This window comes from Cheilinus undulatus, linkage group 16 (genome assembly GCF_018320785.1).
Source record: "Cheilinus undulatus linkage group 16, ASM1832078v1, whole genome shotgun sequence".
Lineage (NCBI taxonomy): Eukaryota > Metazoa > Chordata > Actinopteri > Labriformes > Labridae > Cheilinus > Cheilinus undulatus.
Genome location: NC_054880.1, coordinates 4,097,409 through 4,121,162, shown reverse-complemented (window position 1 = coordinate 4,121,162; position 23,754 = coordinate 4,097,409). Strand labels below are relative to the sequence as shown.

The 23,754-nt window shown below is 37.5% G+C and overlaps 3 protein-coding genes across 3 annotated transcripts; all 3 read left to right on the top strand.

Moving 5' to 3' along the window:
• The first annotated feature begins 1,601 nt into the window (after positions 1-1,601).
• LOC121524049 (gastrula zinc finger protein XlCGF57.1-like) lies at positions 1,602-6,492 on the top strand. The gene is made up of 2 exons (XM_041809224.1): positions 1,602-1,696; positions 4,052-6,492. The coding sequence occupies exon 2, from the start codon at positions 4,096-4,098 to the stop codon at positions 5,737-5,739; it is 1,644 nt and encodes a 547-aa protein (XP_041665158.1). The 5' UTR covers positions 1,602-1,696; positions 4,052-4,095; the 3' UTR covers positions 5,740-6,492.
• Positions 6,493-8,923: 2,431 nt separating this feature from the next.
• Positions 8,924-13,333, top strand: LOC121524050 (gastrula zinc finger protein XlCGF57.1-like). Its single transcript, XM_041809225.1, has 2 exons — positions 8,924-9,057; positions 10,658-13,333. Exons 1-2 carry the CDS (start codon positions 9,033-9,035, stop codon positions 12,163-12,165), a joined length of 1,533 nt encoding a protein of 510 aa, XP_041665159.1. The 5' UTR covers positions 8,924-9,032; the 3' UTR covers positions 12,166-13,333.
• Positions 13,334-19,491: 6,158 nt separating this feature from the next.
• On the top strand, positions 19,492-23,437 carry LOC121523372 (gastrula zinc finger protein XlCGF57.1-like). The gene is made up of 2 exons (XM_041808236.1): positions 19,492-19,625; positions 21,402-23,437. The coding sequence occupies exons 1-2, from the start codon at positions 19,601-19,603 to the stop codon at positions 22,889-22,891; spliced, it is 1,515 nt and encodes a 504-aa protein (XP_041664170.1). The 5' UTR covers positions 19,492-19,600; the 3' UTR covers positions 22,892-23,437.
• The last annotated feature ends 317 nt before the right edge of the window (positions 23,438-23,754 follow it).

Genomic DNA, 23,754 nt, shown 5'->3' with positions numbered 1-23,754 from the left:
GGACACAAAGCAGTCAAGAGTGGCAAAAATTGGCAAAACATAGGAAACAAACAGTATTTAATGGCAAAAATTAGCTTAAGTGGGCAAAAATGGTAAGAACTGGAAAAAAAATTGAATAAAAGTGACAAAAATTGGATGAAAGTAGCAAAAATTTGAAAAAAGTTGCAAAAAAAGGCAAAAAAGGGAAACTAATATTTAGTGGCAAAGGGTAGCTCTAATGGGTGAAAAGTGGCAATGAATTGTGAAAAAAGGGCAAAAAGGTTTCTCTTAAAGGTTTCTGGGGGGATAATTAAAATTGAAGAAATCAAAGAGCCACAAATAGTCACAAATGAGCCACGTGTAGCTCCAGAGCCACACGTTAAGTATCACTGCTTTAACCGCTCTTACTTTGTGAAGAGACCCTCTGAAAAAGTCTTATTGAGCACTTGACAGATTGTTTTTGAACAAAGGGTTCCTTTGCTATATCACTTACTAATGAACAAACAGTGATGGTCAGGTTTCAGAGCTTCTTCAAAACCAAACATAGGAGGAAATGGAGGGAGCTCATGGAGAGGACGGTGGACGATCAGAACCAGACAGGAAATCTGCTCCAGAGAGACATTTACAATCAGGGACTGAGGTCTAGAGTGAAGACTCTTCTGAACCTGTGATCGAAGACTATGCTGATGATTGTAAGGAGACCAGAGAACATCAGCAATGTTCAACTCTGAGATATCATGTATATCCCTTGGTAATATGAGACATAACGCTGTTGAGTCTCCACTCTGTGTATCAGAGAGAGACACAATATTACAAATAGAATACTTCATCATTTGAAAAGAAGTTGCAGATAGTTTCAAGATATCTCGTCTGATGTTTGACAGAAATCATTCAATGTTTGAAGCTTTTAAAGTATCAAAGCACATTCATGTCCAACCACCTCCCCACAAACCCTTCTTTCTTGCCCCCACATCAGCAGACTTACATGGTTTAATCTTATTTTAATTCTTCCAACCCAAATAGAGTGTGTCTGTATTTTACGTTTCTTTTGAAACGCTTAAAGCAGTGATACTCAACGTGTGGCTCTAGAGTAACTTTGGTCTGTTACAGGCAATAGCAGAGAGTACGGTCTACACCTGGCTTCTTTGTTTAGTGTCATGAGATAACTTCAGTTATGAATGGGCGCTGTAAAAACAATGATTGATTGATAGATGATCCCATTAATCATGGAACAACTGTTTTCACTCATAATACAGATCTGAGAAATGTTGTAAATACTTGAGCCTCTATGCCTTTGTTTATTTAAGACAAACCCACCGCATAATTGCGGAGCTGTTTTAAATGGACACAAATACCAGATATTCATTGATAAATTGTATTTCTTGAGTTGTAACGTTGGGTTCTCTTTGAGTATACATGTATAAGGAATAAACCATGTCTTTGAAAATGGAATTTGTTGCTTCTTTTTCAGTTATGAAGAGTCAAACAATCAACGTCAGCTATGTAAAGCCGTACTTTTGTTGTGAAGGCCCAGTGTGTGTGTGCAGGGAGTGGTGTTTTTGTTTCCAGGTGTTAACGTTTTCCTGCTGATTACAGTTGGCGTGTTTGGATGATTCAACGAACTTTCGGGGACCGGAAATCCTTTGTAAACGCCCAGATTTTACTCTTCTTTGACTCTTGGATGTTTGTAAAATGTCTAGGATTCAGGATATTTCAGGTTTGTTGTCTTTCTTCCATAAACGTGTTTACCGTAAACGCTTTCGAGAGCGAAGACGTTTGCTAATGTTCACATCTACGTACTGATAGCCACAGCTAGCTGCTGAGTAAAAAATGATTTCAGTAAAAAATCCGGTTATAAGTGAAAACGTTCATCTTTTCTCTGTAAAACAAGAGTTGCTAGTCTTTTTCGTGTACCCCCAGTTAGTTCAACATACCTGTCCTTGGCATGCTACAGGTGTGGGTGAGAGCAGATGACAGAAACTTCAGGAGTGAGGGAAATGGTTTAGGATTCATGCGTGATTGGGGGAGGACTTTTTCTATCCCACGGTCCAGAATGTTCGGAGCTTTGCCATTTGATGTTATCGGCTGTTTTAAGGCTATAAAAATTGTCATTATCTAAGTCCCCATGATTCTTTGCGTGAAATATGGGCGCAACTTCCGGTCCCTTCTATCTAAATGGGACTTTGCATTGAATACGAGATGTGAAACTTGATTTTTTTAGAGCAGGTTGGACATTAAAATATGTGACTTTCGACTGCTTCACCTCAAACGGGACAATATTATTATTTCTCCGCCCTATACTAAAGAGTACAAAGTGACGACATTACCTCGGACAAACTAGGCAAGCATATTTAGCTAACTTTATTAGCTTCGTATCAGTTTAGTAACGATCACGTTTTGTTAACTGAGTTTGTACACCACCTTCAGATAACATTTCTAGTGTGGGGGGTTGCTGAAATACTTATTCCACCACTGTTGAGGCTAAATCACTTCAGTAAACCCTTGGAAGAATCGCGTTTTGCTATTATTGTTTCTGTACGAGAAGTTTCAACCACATTTATAGCAGTAGACCCCCCAGGATTAATGTGGTATCCACCTTATTTACTTACTTACAGCTTACAAAACAATGTGAACGCGTGATTACAAAAATATATTAATATTTAACAAATTCGCGGTGAATTCCTGTCAACAACTGTCGTTCGTAATTAGCATCTATCGTTAGCTGCTGTATTAACAAACATGTGTTTATGTATTTCCGCCTTAGCACCGGAAGTTTCGCCTATATTCAGATTTACAGTAGCGGCCCCAGGAGTAAGGTGGATAAAGGGGGGAACCTTTTTGTTTCTTTTGTTGACTTCCTGCAGGGCCCCAATGCCCACTGGATAATCGGCTCAGTTTTTAATATATAGCCAATAGGTGATGTTTTGTCAACATTTTTCAAATTTGAATTCATGTACACGCAGGACTCTTGCCATGGAGGAGAGACGAGGCTTGTTTGTGAGAGATGGTAAAACTTCTTGACACTATCAGTGTGCCACTGACACACATTACAGGAGCAACAATGATGACAGGCTTTATTTGGGAAATGCTGCTTCATCTAATTGAAGTTACATACTTCTAGAAGATGGATAGAGTGACCAAAGTGGTGATATTAAAATGTACTATTATTTGTAGATTTTTTATGTAAATGTCAGTCATTTTGAGTTTTTTAAGACTTCATGGCTTCTCAAGCACTTACATCTATCCCCAGAACATGATTTAAGCATTCTCCAGGTCCCCCAAAAACATGCTGATTGGTTGAACAAATTCCTGTGAAACCCAAAGAAGCCCTGGGCAGAGAAGCACAGGTAGAGAGTCTTTTGTCCCACAGCAAAGGAGTCCACATGGTTTGTCCTGAATTAGAGGTCCAACAGGAAGAGGTGAAGAGGAGGAGGATGGGGAACTTCGCTAACTTATGTTTTTTTTGTAACATCATAGAGCCTATGGGTCATCTTAGAAACACTGAGGGTCTGAGGAAGTCCTGCTTTTAAACCTGCAGGCAGTGAGGCACACCAAGTATTTTGTGAATCTAAACTGATAACAGATAATCTCATGCTCCTGATAACCAGTACCAATAAAGCACTCCAGAGGTGTAGGTACCACTCACTGGCATCAGCCGTCTCCTGGTGCCAATGCTAGCAGCAGCGCTTGTAGCACATGTGGCACGTACTGTACAGCCTTGTCACGTCCAGAAAAGTTACAATGAGTCAATGATGATAGTTTTGGTCATTTTAAAATGTTACCAAATCAAATAAAGCCTGCTATTAAGTTGCTCCTACATCGATCACTGAGACAGCTCAGAAGCTACAATAAAATATTTCATAGTGAATAAAAGACTCTAGATGTCCTTTTTATGTAAACCTCTCTGACTAAGTTTTTAGATTTGGCACTGTATGAATGAAAAATAAGCACTGATTGAAGGGAAATTACATTTTTGTGGGAAACATAGAATTAATGCTGTCAAGTATCACTGTATGATTATTTGCTATATTTAATTAAAAAAAAATAATGAATGTATGTTTTTGTGTTTTAGTTTGTCCTAAAGAGGCCCAACAGCTTTGAGTGAGTGAAGAAGAGATGTCCACTGATCTGCAGGAGAGGAACTCCTGTCTGAACCAGGAGATTACCAAGGCCCCACATTTTAAAGAGTCACCGGAGGAATTGTTGAGCAGTCAGGAAGGAAAGCAGTATCACTGGCTAGAGAATGCTGATAAAATCAAGTTCACTTTTGTTCCTGTCCCTGTCAAGAATGAAAAAGATGAAGAGAAACCCCACTCACAGCTTCACCAAAGACCTACTGAACTGATGGAAACACCAGCTGATGAGGAAAACTGTGCAGAAGCAGCAGCTTGGTATGATGATCCAGAGGGAGATTTACAACTAGAGACTGTGGTGAAGAGTGAGGACTCTTCTGAAGCTGACACTGATGACAGTGCTGATTGGAGGGAGACTACAGAACATCAGCCTGGTATAAACACAGTAGAAAACATCAAAAATAAGAGAAGCGAAACTTCTTGGAAGAAGAAACGATATCACTGCTCTGAGTGTGGTAGAATATATAAAATGAAAAGGCAGCTAATGAAACATATGATACTTCACACAGGAGAAAAACCTGTCAGCTGTTCTAAATGTGGTAAAATGTTTTCTCAACGGAGGTTTTTGGCCCAACACATGAAAAAACACTTAGAAGAGAAACCTGGTCAGCCTGAGTGTGGCAAAGAAATTGACCAAACCAATCACATGTTAGTTCACACAAGACAGAAATTCTTCAGCTGTACTGTGTGTGGTAAAACATTCATCTGTAAAGCTTCCCTGGCCAGACACCGGAGAACTCATTCAGGAGGGAAACGCTTTGGATGCTCAAATTGTGGTAAAACATTTGACAATATGAGTGATCTGGACAAACACAGGAGAACTCATTCAAGAAAGAAGCCTTTTAGATGCTCTGAGTGTGGTAAGAAATTTAAGAGTCTGGATTCTGTTGTTACACATCATAAGAGATGTCATGCAGGAGAAAAAAAGCCATTCAACTGCTTAGAGTGTGGGAAACATTTTAATTCCAATTGTCATCTGAAAAAGCACATGGATATCCACTCTAGAGAGAAACTCTTTAACTCCACTGAGTGCAAGAAAGAATTAAGTCTTAAAGATTTGGTGATGAAACAGATGGAGACCCACACAGCAGAGAAACGCTTCAGCTGCTTTAAGTGTGGAAAAAGTTTTAAGAGTTCAACTAATCTGTCTAACCATAAGTTAGTTCACACTAAAACGAAAACCTTTACATGCTCTGAGTGTGGTAAGCGATATCGTCGAAGCAGTTCTTTGACCAAACACATGAGAACTCATACAGGAGAGAAACCCTTTGTCTGCTCTGAATGTGGTAAAAGATTTGCTGAAAAAATTCATGTGGTAGTACACATGAGAACTCACTCTGGAGAACAGCCCTTCAGCTGCTCTGAATGTGGTAAAACATTTATCTACAAAGCTGGTCTGACCAGACACATGTTAGTTCACACTAAACAGAAATCCTTTATCTGCTCAGAGTGTGGCAAAAACTTTACACTCAGACAACATCTCACACAACATATGATAACACACTCGGGAGAAAAACCCTTCAGCTGCTCTGAATGTGGCAAAAAATTTACACGACAAGGTTATCTGAAGGTCCACAAGTCAATTCACATTAGAGAGAAAGTTGAAACTCAAGGGATGAATACATGAGCTCTAACAGGAGGGAGAAAGCCCTCAGCTGCTCTGACTGTGGTAAAAGATTTGAGAAGATTCTCTGACCAGACATGTTAGTTCACACTTTACAGGAGAGAGAAACTCTTTAACCCTTAGAGCTCACGTGGCACGAATCCATGCCACAGGCACACCCCCTTTGTAAATTGCTTGATAACTTGTGAACCTTAAGTCATAGACCCTAACTTGTTTATTTCCTGTAAGAGCTATATGTTGTGCCTTTCTAAATATGTTCTTCATGCATTCATAGCTCTTCCAGAACATTTTGTAATAAGCCTGGAACTTGGCTGACTTTCCAGGGTCTCTGCAGCATTGTCGAATACAACAGGAAGTGACACATTTTGTAAAAATGTTGATAACTTTTGAACCATAAGTCAGACACTTACTCTTTTTTTCCTCTTAAAGCTGACCATTTCACTGTTGGTTTGCTACCCTCGATGTCTCCGTAGCCCTAAAGAACGCCGTTCTAGCGAGCCTGGAACTTTGGTGACTTTTCAGGGTCTTTATGGATTAAATCCACATTGTTAGATCAATAATAAGCATCTTTTTGTCCATTTTTAATCAATTTTTGATCATTTACGTAGGCTTTCTTCGGTGGGTAGTGCCATATTTGTTGAGGGCAATGTTACATGCAATGCACTGAGTGAGAGACTGTCCTCCAATAGCAAGATGTTGCGTCTCTACTGCTTAAAGGAATGGCACAAATGAATCTAACTGCAAAAAAAAAAAAAAACGCATGGGCTTTTTTGTATATATGTAGGTCTTTTGAAAACCATTAGTCACAGAATATTTATCTTTTCACTGTTTTGTCCCCATGAGATGGGAGAAAAAGTCGGTGAAAAGAAAATGCTTGGTCACTGTTGTTTACTGTGTGTTATCAATACGAATCTTTGAGTTTTAAAATCTGATTTGTTTTTCCTTTGTCTTTAGAATCCTATAAATTTTTTAAAATTCAAGTGAAATTACTGTAGTAGATATATACTACACTGAAAAAGGATGTTTAGAGATTGACTGTGCAACACAGGGTTGATGATTTACAAGCTTTTTAAGAAGAAAGGTCAGGTGAGACTTGATGCCTGCACTCTGATAGATGCCTTGCGATGCCCTAGTTTTCATGGCATCATATAATGTCTGAGTTACTTTTTTTGTTTGTTTGTTTTTGGGGGGCATTTTTGTGCCTTTATTAGATAGAGGGGGACAGTGGATAGAGTCAGAAACAGGGTCAAGAGTGGGGGAGAGACATGCGGTAAAGGGCGAATCCAGGCCACACACGTACATGGGGAGCGCCTTAAACCACTAGGCCACCTGCTCCCCAGTGTCTGAGATCTTGATGTCTCCTAATGTTGTTGAATTATTATCTTCATCATATCTTTGATTTGATTATTCAAGTGTTTTGGATTCTGCTGCTACTGTTGGTGTCATTTTCTCTGTCTTCTTTTTGTTGGGGTTTTGTTGCTTTGTTCCGCTGTTTGCTTCTGCACATATCAAAGCGCTTTGTAATTCATTGTTTTTAAAAGTACAATACAAATAAAGTTTTTACATCGACAAAGTAGTTTCTTGCCCAACTTTGGACGACCGAGGATCTCTCCACAAAACCTCAGTTCTTGCCCCCACATTAGCAGACATCCACATTCTTGCCACTTTCATTTGTTTTATTTCTTCAAACCCTAATGGATGATGTCTGTAAATTACTTTTCATATAGAAACCCTCATTTATCGAGAATGCAACATTTCAGCCCACTTTTCCTAGTTCAGCCTAGTCCCACCAACCCACAAAATCATCAATTTAAAAAAAATTCTCCATTCTTTCTACAATAACCACCTTGAACTATATAAAATATGTAAAATATACTCTATTGAACACTTTAATCCCTTGTTACTTTTAATATTCTCCCCTTTATATGCCTGCACTTGGTGCATTTAATGTCTTAATACTAGTTTTATTTTTTTGTTTGAAGAAAATCTAAGATAATGTCAAACCATTTATTCCATATAGAATAAATTGTACATTTTATGTAGCAAAAAATACAAATCGAGTTTAAAGTATACAAGTGAAATTGTTTATAAAAATGTTCTTTTGGGTTCCAAAATGTTGACCCAAATATAACTCAGTCGTTTCATTCCAGTAGAAACATAAATAAACATAAATGTGAAGAGCAAACACTAGCTTCAATCCTCTCATAAAAGGTTCAGACCTCCCTTACTTCCTACTCTTTCAGAGAAAAACCCTCTATGTCTGCTTTTCACATTTGATTTTACTAAAATAAACTATTTTAAACTTTCTCTCTGTTATCCTGTGAAAATCAATCTCTACTTCAGTCGTTTAGTTTCATTATTTTTGTTAAAAAAAATACGTTGTAAAAAAAAATTCATATATCTTAAATTTTTATATGCTTTGTGAAGAAAGTTTACCAGAAGCAATCACCCCGAATGAACAATTTTCGACCATTTGTTTTGTTACATGTCAGCTTTTTAAAAGGGTTATGACTGTTTGACGAATATGCTTGTAATGGGAAAACAGGTTTGTGAAAGATTTTTATTTTGTATTTTTAAATTCCGTCAAAGCCTTATGACTATTGTGAAGACCGGATGTGTTATAAATCAGGCAGCAAAGGAAATGTGGCAGAACTCATGGGATAAGGAAAGCAAAGGCAGGGTATTTTATAATATACAAAAAAGCGTAGGGGGAAGGAAAAACTGCTTTGGGTGCAGCAGGAGGGATGCTGTAGTCATCACCAGAATAAGACTCGGACACTGTGGTCTTAGAAGTGGGCTGGCTCTGATTGGGAAACACCCCGATGGACAATGTGAATGTGGAGAGACAGAGACTGTGACACATGTAATGTTACACTGCAAGAGATACTCATCTCAAAGGAGGAAACTTTTCAGGAATCTGGGTGCAGCTGGAGAGACTGTTTTCAGCATGCACACACTGCTGAATCTGGAAGACTGGAACAATATGAAGAAGCTTCTGCAGTATCTGCACTCCATTGGAATATACAACAGAATATGATTAAGTATTAACAGAAATCGCATGGAAACAGTAGAGGGCAGCAATACGCCTTGGATGCGTCTAGTCTGCCAAAACCAAAGAAGAAGAAGAAGACCGGATGTGTGAACAGGAAGTGGTGTTTTTGTTTCCGGGTCTTAACGGCTTTTTTCCGCTGAGTTCTGTTCGCGTGTTTTGATCAGCCAGCGTCCTTTAGGAGACGAGAAATCCTATCAAATTGCTCAGAGTTCCCTTTTCTCTTTGTCTCCTGGATGTTTCAACAATGTCCGGGTTTCAGGGCCTTTCAGGTTTGTTTTCTTTCTTCTCCTCTAAACGTGTGTAATGGAAATGTTTCAGAGAGCTGAGCCTTGAGCTAACGGTCATATCCACACAGAGCAGTATTGGCAGCAGCTAGCTCCTAAAAACACTGTTACTTTAATATTCATTATGGCCCTAAAGCCATTTTGGCACCCTAGGCGAAATTTCCCCAGCATCAGACCTCAGGAGGCGGGGAGGACAGATAAAGAAGTACCACAAATTGCCAGAAGAGATTGTAAAAAGTGGTTAAAGGTGGCAGGGCAGCTAAAACGGGCTAAAAGCGCCTGAATAAAAGGTTAAAATGGGTTCAAAAGACCAAAAGAGGTGGCAAAATGAGCTGAAAGTGACCAAGTAGTGGCCAAAAACGGATGGAAAGTGGCAAGGAAATGAAAAACTACCCTAAAAAGTGGCAAAAGAAGTGCATAAAAAGTATGTCCTTAAAAAAAAAAAACTCTTCCAAGAATATATTCTATTTTAAATATTTATAGAAGCCATTGATATACATTCTAACAGTACTGAATTTACTGATTAAGTGTGGATAAACACAACAGCTACTCTGTTTTGATCTACATTTGATGGTGTTTTTTTCTGTAAAATACATCTCATTAAGTGCTTTACTTTTTAAAGAAAAATTAACAACTACATTTTTAGGAAAAGTATGTACTTAATGAAAACCTCTTCCAAGAATATATTCTGTTTTTCATTTATATAAACCTTTGATGTAAATTCTTACCATATTCAATTAACTGATTAAGGGATAAACACAAGTTTATACACTTCAGAAACAGCTACTCTGTTTTGATCTACATTTGATGGTGTTTATTTCTGTAAAATACACTCATACAAATACATCTCATTAGGTAGTGCCTTACGTTTTAAAGAAAAGAATTAACAACTACATTTTAATGACTAAATATTTACTGTTAGTATACAAGTTTTACAGAAGTCTCCAAAAGATAAAATTTTTCATGTTGCATATTAACGCATGTTAGGTTTTTTCAGTAGAGTCCAGGTTTTATGATTTCAACTTTGTACAATGTGCAAAGATAAGAAGATGTGATTATTTGACCTATTAAGGCACAGCCCAAAACTATACAGGGGGTTCCCCCCCAGCAATTCTTTGATTTAAAAGCCCTATTTTAATGCTATATTTGCCATGTGTTCTTGAATTTATTTGGATCATGTCATGATAAGTGGGCCAGATAGGTTTGGGTTTTTTTTTCCCTTAATAAATAAAATCCTCATTTTGTATATACCTGGGTGGTCTTTGTGAGATAATAAAATTAGTTTGATGATCTGAAACATTTGAATGTGATAAATAAAGCACAGACCAATTTTTTTGTAGTTTGTGAAACATATACTGTCCCTGTAAGTTCTTCCAACTCCAGGGTTTTACCTTGAAAACTACCAATGCCTTGTCCATTTTCAAATTTTACCATAATAAAAACTTGAGGCAAAAATCAGTCAGAAGGGAAATGTATTTTTTGTGAGGAAACTTAGACATCTTATAATTTTAACTATTCCTTTATTTATTTATTTATTTATTTAGTATAGAACAAGTTTAACTAAATGTGTGTTATTGTATTTTAGTCTTTCCTGTGGAGGTCCATCAGCTTTTAGAGGGAAAAGAAGAGGTGTTGCTTGATCAGCAGGAGAGAGACTCCAGTCGAAACCAGGATATTATCAAGTCTCCATATGTTAAAGATGAACCGGAGGAATTGTTGAACAGTCAGAATGGTGAGCAACTTCACAAACCAGAGAACACTAATATCATCAAGTTCACTTTTGTTCCTGCCCCTATGAAGAGTGAAGAAGAGGAGGACAAACTTCAGTCTACACATCTTCTTCAAATAAAAACTGAACAGATGGAAAATGGATGTGATGGAGAGGACTTTGGAGAACCGAGTGCAACCACATACCTTGATCCAGAGAGAATTTTACAGACAGAGACTGAGATCAAGATTGAAGACTCCTCTGGGATTGAGACTGATGACAGTGCTGATTGGATGGAGACAACAGAACAGCAGTCAGGTTCAAAGCCAGTGGGAAAACTCAAGAATAATGGTAGAAAAAGGGATAAGAGAGCACATCGCTGCACTGAGTGTGGGAAAAGATTTAAACGTAAAGGTCATCTTAATTATCACATGAAAATTCACTCATCAGAGAAACCCTTCAGCTGCTCAGAGTGTGGTAAATGTTTTAAAATCCAAGGGTCTCTTAAGGAGCATATGAGAGTTCACACAGGAGAGAAACCCTTTGACTGCTCTGAGTGTGATAAAGGGTTTTCACGACAGAGATATTTGAACTTACACATGAGAACACACTTGGAAGAGAAACCCTCTGATTGTGGTAAAAGAGTTAACGAGGCCAGTCACATGTTAGTTCCCACAAGACGGAAACGTTTTACGTGCTCTGATTGTGGTAAAAGATTTAGCCAAAAATGTAATCTGAAAACACACAGCAGAATTCATTCAGGAGAGAAGCCTTATAGCTGCTCTGAGTGTGGTAAGAAATTTATGCATAAACATCTTGTCACAAATCATATGAGAGGTCACACAGGAGATAAACCCTTTAACTGTTCTGTGTGTGGAAAAAAATTTAACCAACAGTATGATCTTACATGCCATATGAGATGTCACACAGGAGAGAAACCCTTCAAATGCTCTCAGTGTGGAAAAAGATTTAGTCGCAATGAAAATCTGACCAGACACATGCTTATTCACACTAGAGAGAAACTCTCCCCCACTGAGTACGGGAAAGAATTAATCCCTAAAGAGCAACTGATGAAAAAGACCCATGCAGCAGAGAAACGTCTTAGCTGCTCTGAGTGTGGTAAGAAATTTGATTATAAATATGAACTCATAAATCATATGAGAAGTCACACAAAAGAGAAACCCTTCAGCTGCTCTGAATGTGACCAAAGATTTAGCCTTAGATGTAATTTGACCAGACACAGGAGAAGAACTCACACAAGAGAGAAACTCTTGAACTGCTCAAAATGTGTTAAACGATTTGTCCGACAAGATTCTCTGACCAAACATATGTTAGTTCACACTCAACAGGAAAGAGAAAGTCTTGAACTGCTCCTACCGTGTTAAAAATCTCTGAAAAGTCTTGTCTAGCATTTAACAGAGCTTAGAGACCAATTCACTGCAATGATTTTACTAAAGGTTACCTTGGCCTCATGAATATATTCACAACTGGGATGATGGTCAGAATCAGAGGCTCTTCAAAACCAAATCAGGGAGAAAATGGAGTCAGAATCAGGAGCTGATGGAGAGGATTGTGGAAGATCAGAACCAGTCAGGAAATCTGATCCGGAGAGACATTTACAAGCAGAGACTGAGGCCTTCTCTGAACCTGAGATCAAAAACAGCAATGATGATTGTAAGCAGACCAGGGATTATCAGTAATGTTTAAACTTGGAGATATGAGTCTCACAGAGAGAAAGCATCTAAACAATAAAATACCTCATCTTTTGAAATGAAGATGCCACTGATGTAAAACTATTTTGCACTGGTTTGACTTTTTTTAAAGGTTTTACAGCAACAAAGCCCCTAAATGTTTAACCCTTAGAACTCACACAGCACAAATCTGTGCTGCAGGCACATACCTTTATAAATCATTTGGTAACGTCTAAACCGTAGGTTTTAGACTCTTAATTGTTTTTTTTTTTTAACTGAAAGCTCTTTGTTGTGCCCTTCTGATTATCTTCTCCATGCATTCGTAGGTCTTACAGAACATATTCTAGTGAGCCCTGAACTTGGCTGACTTTCCAGGGTCTCTGAGGACAGTGTTGTAATAAATAACAAGAAGTGACAAGTTCATAAAAAACTTTGAACCTTAAGTGATAGACACTGTTTTTTCCTATGAAAGCTGACTTTCTTTTCCTCCGTTTGCTACTCTCAATGTCTCGGTAGCTCTAAAGGACGCCGTTCTAGCAAGCCCGGAACTTCGGTGACTTTTCAGGGTCTTTACAGATTGAATCCACATAGTTCCAATAATAAGCGTCTTTTTGATTGATTTTTAATCAATTTTTGAATACTTACTTCAGCTTTGTACCCAGGGCATCACCATGTTGTTTACTGCAATGCATTGTGGGAGTTGAAGTTGACCAGTTGCTATACTGGCACAAATACTGTCACAAATGAATCTAACTGTAAATACAGGGCATGGACTTTTCTTTGTATCTTTGTAAATATTTTGAAAACAGTCAAAAAATGTTTACTTTTTCACCATTGGGTCCCCAAGAGACGCGAGAACAAGTTTGTGGAAAGAAAAGGCTTAGTCATTGATGTTTTTTGTGTGTTATCAATAAAAATCTCTGAGTTTCAAATTCCAGTTTGTTTTTTTTTTTTTTTTTGTTGTTTTTTTTTTTTTTTACCAAAGACTATGCTGATGATTGTAAGGAGACCAGAGAACATCAGCAATGTTAAACTCTGAGATGTCATGTATATCCCTTGGTTATATGAGATGTAATGCTGTTAAGTCTCCACTCTGTGCGTCAGAGAGAGACACAATATTAGCCAATAGAATACTTCATCATTTGAAAAGAAGTTGCAGATGGTTTCAAAATATGTTGTCTGATGTTTGACGCAAATCATTCAATGTTTGAAGCCTTTAAAGTATCAAAGCACAATCGTGTCCAACCACCTCCCCACAAAACTTTATTTTTTTTCTTCTTTTTTTTTTTTGATCATAATAGAGTATAGTCTTCATTATAATATTAGAGTAACACTCCTCTATTATAGGCAATAGCAGAGAGTACGGTTTAGACCTGGCCTTTGTTAAGTGTCATGAGGTAACTTCAGTGTTAAATGGGTGCTGTAGAAACAACGATTGATTGATTTATGATCCCATTAAACAGGGAACAACTGTTTTCACTTATAGTACAAATCTGAGAAATGTAAATACTTGAGTGTCTATGTTTTGTTTACTAAGACAAACCCACCATATAACTGCAGGACTGTTTTAAATGGACACAAATACCAGATATTCATTGAGAAATTGTATTTCTTGAGTTGTAACTCTGGGTTCTCTTTGAGTATACATGTATGAGGAATATCCCATGTCTTTGAAAATGGAATTTTGTCGCTTGTTTTTAGATATGAAAAGTCTAACAATCAGACGTTAGGTATGGAAAGCCGTACTTTTATTGTGAAGGCCCAGTGAGTGTGCAGGAAGTGGTGTTTTTGTTTCCGGTTGTTAACGTTATTCTGCTGATTACAGTTAGCGCGTTTGGATGATTCAACGAACTTTCGGAGACCAGAAATCCTTTAAAAACGTTCAGAGTTTACTCTTCTTTTCCTTCTTTGACTCTTGGATTTTTGTAAAATTCCCGGATTTCAGGATATTTCAGGTTTGTTTTCTTTCTTCCTCTATAAACGTGTTAACAGGTGTTGTGCCAGTTGTGCCCTACCTTGGCACAACACCGTGAACGTTTCGAGAGCTAAGATGTTAGCTAACGTTCACATTGACGTACTGATAGTCACAGCTAGTTACTGAGTAAAAAATGATTTCAGTAAAAAATCCAATTATAAGTGAAAACGTGCATTTTTCTCGGTAAAACAAGAGTTGCTTGTCTTATTCGTGTACCCCTGTCTGTGAAAGATGGTAAAACTTCTTGACACTATAAGTGTGCCACTGACACACATTACAGGAGCAACAATGATGACAGGCTTTATTTGGGAAATGCTGCTTCATCAAATTGAAGTTACATACTTCTAGAAGATGGATAGAGTGACCAAAGTGGTGATATTAAAATGTACTATCATTCATAGAGTTTTGATGATGAGTTTTTTAAGACTTCATGGCCTCTCAAGCTCCTTCATCTATCCCCAGAACATGATCGAATCATTCCCCAGGTGAGAATGGGGAACTTTGCTAACTGTAGGTTTTTGTAACATCATAGAGCCTATGGGTCATCTTAGAAACACTGAGGGTCTGAGGAAGTACTGCTTTTAAACCTGCATCTGTGCTTTGACCAGCCATGCTGAGGGTTTTTTGAAACGATACTGATAACAGATGATCTCCTGATTCTGATAACCAATCCTGATAAAGCACTCCACCTGTGTAGCTACCACTCGCTGGCATTAGCCGTACTGTACAGCCCTGTTGTGTCCTGATCACACTGAGCAACTCTAGAAAAGTTAGAATGAGTCAGTGATGATAGTTTTGGTCATTTTAACATTTGACCAATGCCTTTAAAGCCTGTTATCAAGTTGCTTCTACATTGATCACTGAGACAGCTCAGAAGCTACAATAATATATTTAATTGTGAACAAAGAAGATTCTAGATGTCCTTTTTTTGTTAGATTTGGCACTGATTGAAGGGAAATCAAATTTTTATGTCAAATATCACTGCATGCATCTTTGCATGTTAAAAAATAAGTTTTAACGTATGTATATTTTTGTATTTTAGTTTGTCCTGAGGAGGTCCAACAGCTTTCAGTGAGTGAAGAAGAGATGTCAACTGAGCTGCAGGAGAGGAACCCCTTTTTAACCAGGAGATTACCAAGGCCCCACAATTTAAAGAGGAACCAGAGGAATTGTTGAGCAGTCAGGAAGGAAAGCAGTATCACTGGCTAGAGAATGCTGATAAAATCAAGTTCACTTTTGTTCCTGTCCCTGTCAAGAATGAAAAAGATGAAGAGAAACCCCACTCACAGCTTCACCAAAGACAGACTGAACTGATGGAAATACCAGGTGATGAGGAAAACTGTGCAGAAGCAGCAGCTTGGTATGATGATCCAGAGGGACATTTACAACCAGAGACTGTGGTGAAGAGTGAGGACTCTTCTGAAGCTGAAACTGATGACAGTGCTGATTGGAGGAAGACTACAGAACATCAGCCTGGTATAAACACAGTGGAAAACATCAAGAATAAGAGAAGTGAAACTTCTTGGAAGAAATAATGATATCACTGCACTGAGTGTGGTAGAATATATAAAATGAAAAGGCAGCTAATGAAACATATGATACTTCACACAGGAGAAAAACCTGTCAGCTGTTCTAAATGTGGTAAAATGTTTTCTCGACAGAAGTTTTTGACCAAACATATGAGAAAACACTGAGAAGAGAAACCTGGTCAGTCTGAGTGTGGCAAAGAAATTGACCAAACCAATCACGTTAGTTCACACAAGACAGAAATTCTTCAGCTGTACTGTGTGTGGTAAAACATTCATCTGTAAAGCTTCCCTGGCCAGACACCGGAGAACTCATTCAGGAGGGAAACGCTTTGGATGCTCAAATTGTGGTAAAACATTTGACAATATGGGTGATCTGGACAAACATAAGAGAACTCATTCAAGAAAGAAGCCTTTTAGATGCTCTGAGTGTGGTAAGAAATTTAAGAGCCTGGATTCTGTTGTTACACATCATAAGAGATGTCATGCAGGAGAAAAAAAGCCATTCAACTGCTTAGAGTGTGGGAAACATTTTAGTTCCAATTGTCATCTGAAAAAACACATGGATATCCACTCTAGAGAGAAACTCTTTAACTCCACTGAGTGCAAGAGAGAATTTAGTCTTAAAGATCAGGTGATGAAACAGATGGAGACCCACAGAGCAGAGAAACGCTTCAGCTGCTCCAAGTGTGGAAAAAGTTTTAAGTGTTCAAGTAATCTGTATAGACATAGGTTAGTTCACACTAAAAAGAAACTCTTTACATGCTCTGAGTGTGGTAAGAGATATCGCCAAAACAGTTCTTTGACCAAACACATGAGAACTCATATAGGAGAGAAACCCTTTGTCTGCTCTGAATGTGGTAAAAAAATTTGCTGAATAAATTCACATGATGGTACATGTGAGAACGCACTCTGGAGAACGGCCCTTCAGCTGCTCTGAATGTGGCAAAACATTTATTCAAAAAGCTGGTCTGACAAGACACATGTTGGTTCACATTAAACAGAAATCCTTTATCTGCTCAGAGTGTGGCAAAAACTTTACACTCGAACATCATCTCACACAACATATGATAACACACTCGGGAGAAAAACCCTTCAGCTGCTCTGAATGTAGCCAAAAATTTACACGACAAGGTTATCTGAAGGTCCACAAGTCAATTCATCTTAGAGAGAAAGTTGAAACTCGATGGATGAATACATGAACTCAAACAGGAGGGAGAAAGCCCTCAGCTGCTCTGACTGTGGTAAAAGATTTAAGAAGATTCTCTGACCAGACATGTTAGTTCACACTTTACAGGAGAGAGAAACTCTTTAACTGCTCTTTCTTTGTTAAGGGGTCCTCTGGGGAAAAAAAAAAAAAAAAACATGTTTTTTTTCATGCCCCTTTGGCTGTTTTTGATCATTATGCCTTCATCACTTTAATGCTTTCATCACTTTTATTGCTTCTCTTTCGTGTACCTGTGCTTTTATATTTATTAATTGTTTGCCCCCTTTATTTAAATTGTACTACCCTTTACTGTTTTATCTTCCTGTTTTGCTTCTATTCATCCTTGTTTCTATTTTAATTTCTCACATCTAAAATTTTGGTTCTCTTGGTCTCAGCCTGTGTAGCTGAGTTCCCACTGCTTCCTGGTTCTTATGATTTCATAGTGATACTTGCATTCTGATGAAGTGTATGATGTCTTGGTTTTGTAGTACTGTATGATGCCTGCACTCTGATAGATATCTTGTGATGCCTTAGATTTCATGGCATCACATGTCTGAGTTCTTGATGTCTCCTAATGTTGTTGAATTATTAACTTCATCATATTTTTGATTTGATTATTCAAGTGTTTTGGATTCTGCTGATATTGTTGGTGTTGTTTGCTCTGTCTTATTTTTGTTGGGGTTTTGTTGCTTTGTTCTGCTGTTTGCTTCTACACATATCAAAGCACTTTGTAAGTTATTGATTGTAAAAGTACAATACAAATAAAGTTTTTGCACCAACAAAGTAGTTTCATGTCCAAATTTTGATGATAGAGGATCTCTCCACAAAACCTCAGTTTTTACCCCCACATTAGCAGACATCCATATTCTTGCCACTTTCATTTGTTTTATTTCTTCAAACCCTAATGGATGGTAACTATATATTACTTTTCATGTAAAAACCCTCATTTATCGAGAATACAACATTTCAGCTCACTTTTCTAAGCCTTGAGACAGATTCTGGATCTGTTGTTGACATGAATCTACTGAGCATGGAAAGTCTGTCTTCACTCACACCACAGGGTAGGAAACCTCTAAGATCTGATGGTGTAAATATCTGAGTATTAATACTTCACTGAAACAGGGCATTTCTGGTCTGTTGGGTGTTCCTAAACACTGAATGCTGTTTGTACTGTAAGATCATTTCCTTTTTCATTTTACAAAGATAGAATTAGATGTTTAAGTTACAGTTACTTTTATATTATCTCTATCTCACACTCATGTGGTGCCAGCTTGTAGAGTTGTTGAGTTAGATACCTTTCTCACCTTTTTTTTTAGCATGCCAACTCAATACAAAGAGAGCACTTCCACCTGTTGAGAAACAAAACACATTTTATCTGTTTAGTTTACTATTAAGAAACTAAATCATAGTTCCACCAACCCACAAAATCATCACTTAAAAAAAATCTCCATTCTTTCTACAATAACCACCTTGAACTATATAACATATGTAAAATATTCACAATTAAATACTTTCATCACTTGTTGATTTAATGTTCTCCCCTTTATATGCCTGCACTTGGCATTTAATGTCTCAATACAAGTTTTATTTTTTATTTGAAGAAAATTAAGATATCATCAAACCATTGAACCCATAGAGAATAAATTGAGCATTTAATTTAGCAAAAAAATAAACATCAAGTTTAAAATATACAAGTGAAATTGTTTATAAAAATGTTCTTTTGGGTTCCGACATTTAAACCCAAATATGTATAACTCAGGTTTTTCATTCCAGTAGAGACATAAATAAACATGTCTGTGAAGAGCAAACACCAGTTTCAATCCTCTCATAAAGGTTTAGACCCCCCTTACTTCCTACTCTTTCAAAGAAAGACCCTCCATGTCTGCTTTTCACATTTGATTTTTACTAGAAAGAACTATGTAAAACTTTCTGTTTTATCCTTTTACCCTGTGAAAAACAAACTCTGCTACAGTCTTAATTTCATTTTTTTTAAAAAATACGTTGTTACAAAGTTTCATATATTTTTTAATTTGTATATGCTTTTTGGCGAATGTTTACCAAAAGCAATCACGTCGAATGAACAATTTGCTACCATTTGTTTTGTTACGTCAGCTTTTAAACGGGTTTTCACTGTGTTTGATGAATATGCTTATAATGGGAAAACAGGTTTGTGAAAGATGTTTATTTATTCATTATCAAACGTATTTAAAAAAAATAAAAATAAATAAGTTAAAGCTTTATGATTATTGTGAAAGCCGGATGTGTGTACAGGAAGTGGTGTTTTTGTTTCCGTGTCTTAACGGCTTTTCCCCGCTGAATTCCGTTCGCGTGTTTTGATAAACCAGCGTCCTTTAGGAGACGAGAAGTCCTGTAAAATTGCTCAGCGTTCACTTTTCTTTTTGTCTCCTGGATGTTTCAACAATGTCCGACATTCAGGGCCTTTCAGGTTTGTTTTCTTTCTTCTCATCTAAACACGTTCACTGTGAATGTTTCAGAGAGCTGAGCCTTTAGCTAACGTTCATATCCACACAGCGCTGTGTTAGCAGCAGCTAGCTCCTATTAACAGTGTTACTTTAATATCAATTATGGCCATATAGCCATTTTGGCGCCCTAGGCGAAATTCCACCGGGGAGGGCAGATAAAGAAGTACCAAAAGTTGCCAGAAGAGATTGTAAAAAAGTGGTTAAAGGTGGCCGGGCAGATAAACGGGCTAAAAGCGTCAGCATAAAACTGCGGTCACGCCATCCATGCTTCGGATAAATGCAGTCCCATCATCCAGGCTTTAAATTCTGTTGCGCTCGTAGACAAACTTTTACGGGGCCGTGTCTGTGATGCGTTCAGTGGCATCCTGGAAATTGGGTTTCTCTTGGCAATTGGCTGGTGCAACAAATCCATGAATGGAAATCGAATCTTTCCAGTCGTGGCGGTCCCTGATCTTTTTTGAAACACGTCAAGATGCATCCAAAAGTTAATGTTCAATTAAATTTCAGACAATTTGACCCTGGCATTAGCTATTGATTTAGAGCAGGGATGTCAGACTTAACCACAACAGTGGCCGAATTCTGAATTTGGGTCCAACCTGAGGGGGATTTTGAGCGTTACAAGGTCAAAATGATAAGTTCAAAGGCTCAAAATCTGAGATAAAAATTCAAAATTATTAGCTCAAAGGGTTCAAAACATGGCATTTAACACACACACACACACACACATATATATATATATATATATATATATATAAAAGGCAAATATATGGGAAAGTTAAAATCATGTTTCTTAACAGTCAAAGTATGAGATAAATTCAGTCATCAGTGTAAAATGTCAAAGTGTGAGAAAAACATTTATATTTAGAGTTTTGGAGGTCAAAATATTTAATAATAGATTAATAATTAGATAAAATTGTGAATCGAAAAGGTCAACATATAAAACAAAAAGTAAAAACCAAAACTTTGCATCATAACTGTACATAACTTAACAAAATTAAGATTATTAAATGAAAATATAAATGTATTTTACCACATTCCTGACTTTTTATCAGATTATTTTAACTTTTTACTTTTTGTAATGGCTTAACAAGAATATTTTAAATTATCATGGTTAAGTTTACATTTTTTGACTGGAAGAAATCTGCAGACCTCAAACCTGTGGGCAAAAAAAAAAAAAAAAAAAAAAAAAGAGAGATAAGATCTGGAGGGCCAGGTTTAACAAGTCAGAATCTTTGTTTACAAATTCTTTCAAAATCATAAAACTTCACCCTGAAGGGATTTTGAAAAAGGTGTGTGGGTAAAGAAGGTCAAAACTCACAGAAAGGCCTTCTTTTTCTAAAATTCCTGCCTTCCTGTGGACAAGGCCTAAGCCTAAAGTTATATCTGTGTGCCTGACGTAAACACATCTCCCCCTCTCTTTCATCACAATGGTATGGTTTTTTGTAGTTTGTGAAACATACACTGTCCCTGAAAGTTCTTCCAACTCCAGGGTTTTACCTCAAAAGCTACCAATGCCTTGGCACCTCTTATGCTGGGGAAACTCAAGAAAAGTTACAAATAATAAGTTCTGATAGTTTTTTCCATTTTCAAATTTTACCACAATAAAAACTTGAGGCAAAAATCAGTTGGAAGGGAAATGTAATTTTTGTGAGGACACTTAGAGATCTTAAAATTTTAACTATTCCTTTTTATTTTATTATAGAACAAGTTTAACTAAATATGTGTTTTCTGTATTTTAGTCTTTCCTGTGGAGGTCCATCAGATTTTAGAGGGAAAAGAAGAGGTTTTGCTTGATCAGCAGGAGAGAGACTCCAGTCGAAACCATGATATTATCAAGTCTCCATATGTTAAAGATGAACCGGAGGAATTGTTGAACAGTCAGAATGGTGAGCAACTTCACAAACCAGAGAACGCTAATATCATCAAGTTCACTTTTGTTCCTGCCCCTATGAAGAGTGAAGAAGAGGAGGACAAACCTCAGTCTACACATCTTCTTCAAATAAAAACTGAACAGATGGAAAATGGATGTGATGGAGAGGACTTTGGAGAACGGAGTGCAACCACGTACCTTGATCCAGAGAGAATTCTACAAACAGAGACTGAGATCAAGAGTGAGGACTCCTCTGGGATTGAGACTGATGACAGTGCTGATTGGATGGAGACAACAGAACAGCAGTCAGGTTCAAAACCAGTGGGAAAAGTAAAAAATAATGGTAGAAAAGGGGATAAGAAAGCACATCGCTGCACTGAGTGTGGGAAAAGATTTAGGTGCAAAAGTTATCTTAATTATCACATGAAAATTCACTCATCAGAGAAACCCTTCAGCTGCTCAGAGTGTGGTAAATGTTTTAAAATCCCAAGGTCTCTCAAAGAGCATATGAGAGTTCACACAGAAGAGAAACCCTTCAGCTGTTCTGAATGTGGTAGAGGATTTTCCCGACAGAGATATTTGACCTCACACATGAGAACACACTTGAAAGAGAAACCTTCTGATTGTGGTAAAAGAGTTAACGAGGCCAGTCACATGTTAGTTCCCACAAGACCGAAATGTTTTACGTGCTCTGATTGTGGTAAAAGGTTCAGCCAAAAATGTAGCCTCAACACACACAGCAGAATTCATTCAGGAGAGAAACCTTATAGCTGCTCTGAGTGTGGTAAGAAATTTAGATATAAATATCTTGTCACAAATCATATGAGAGGTCACACAGGAGATAAACCCTTTAACTGTTCTGTGTGTGGAAAAAAATGTAACCAGCAGTATGATCTTACATGCCATATGAGATGTCACACAGGAGAGAAACCCTTCAAATGCTCTCAGTGTGGAAAAAGATTTAGTCGCAATGAAAATCTGACCAGACACATGCTTATTCACACTAGAGAGAAACTCTCCTCCACTGAGTACAGGAAAGAAGTAATCCCTAAAGAGCAGGTGGTGAAAAAGACCCATGCAGTAGAAAAACGTTTTAGCTGCTCTGAGTGTGGTAAGAAATTTGTGCATAAATATGAACTTATAAATCATATGAGAAGTCACACAAAAGAGAAACCCTTCAGCTGCTCTGAATGTGACAAAAGATTTAGCCTTAAATGTACTTTGACCACACACACAACCAGAATTCACGCAAGAGAGAAACTCTTGAAATGCTCAAAATGTGTTAAACGGTTTGTCCGACAAGATTCTCTGACCAAGCATATGTTAGTTCACACTCAACAGGAAAGAGAGACTCTTTAACTTTTCCTACCATGTTAAAAATTCTCTTTAAAGTCTTGTCTAGCATTTAACAGAGCTTAGAGATCAATTCACTGCAATGTTTTTACTAAAGGTTACCTTGGCCTCATGAATATATTCACAACTGGGATGATGGTCAGAATCAGAGGCTCTTCAAAACCAAACTGAGGAGAAAATGGAGTCAGAATCAGGAGCTGATGGAAAGGATTGTGGAAGATCAGAACCAGACAGGAAATCTGATCCAGAGAGACATTTACAAGCAGAGACTGAGGCCTTCTCTGAATCTGAGATCAAAAACAGGAATGACCATTGTTCGGAGACCAGGGAACATCAGTAATGTTTAAACTCTAAGGTGTTAAAAATATCCCTTGACAAAATTTTGATGCTACACTTTTGAAACAGCACTCTGAGTCTCACAGAGAGAAACCATCTTAACAATACAATACCTTATCTTTTGAGATGAAGTTACCACTGATGTAAAACTTACACTGGTCTGATTTTTTTAAGTTTTTACAGCAACAAAATCCTTTAATGCTCAGACTTTGAGAGTAGACCCCCCCCCCCCCCCACACACACACACACACACACACATACCAGCAGAAATGCATTCTCTTGCCTCTCCTGTCTCATTTTAATTTGTCTAAAGCTTTTGGACCTGTGTCTGTATTTTACTTTCTTTTTGAAACCATTAATAAGCCTGGTTTTGCAAACCCTGAGACATAATCTGGATCTGAATTACAGACGTGTATGAAATGGATATATCTTCTAATACTTTGATGAATTTGATTCCTTGAATTGTAACTGCGATTCAAGATGAAGAGTGTGAAAAGATATCAAAGATCCAGTTTACTTCAAATGTCATTTTT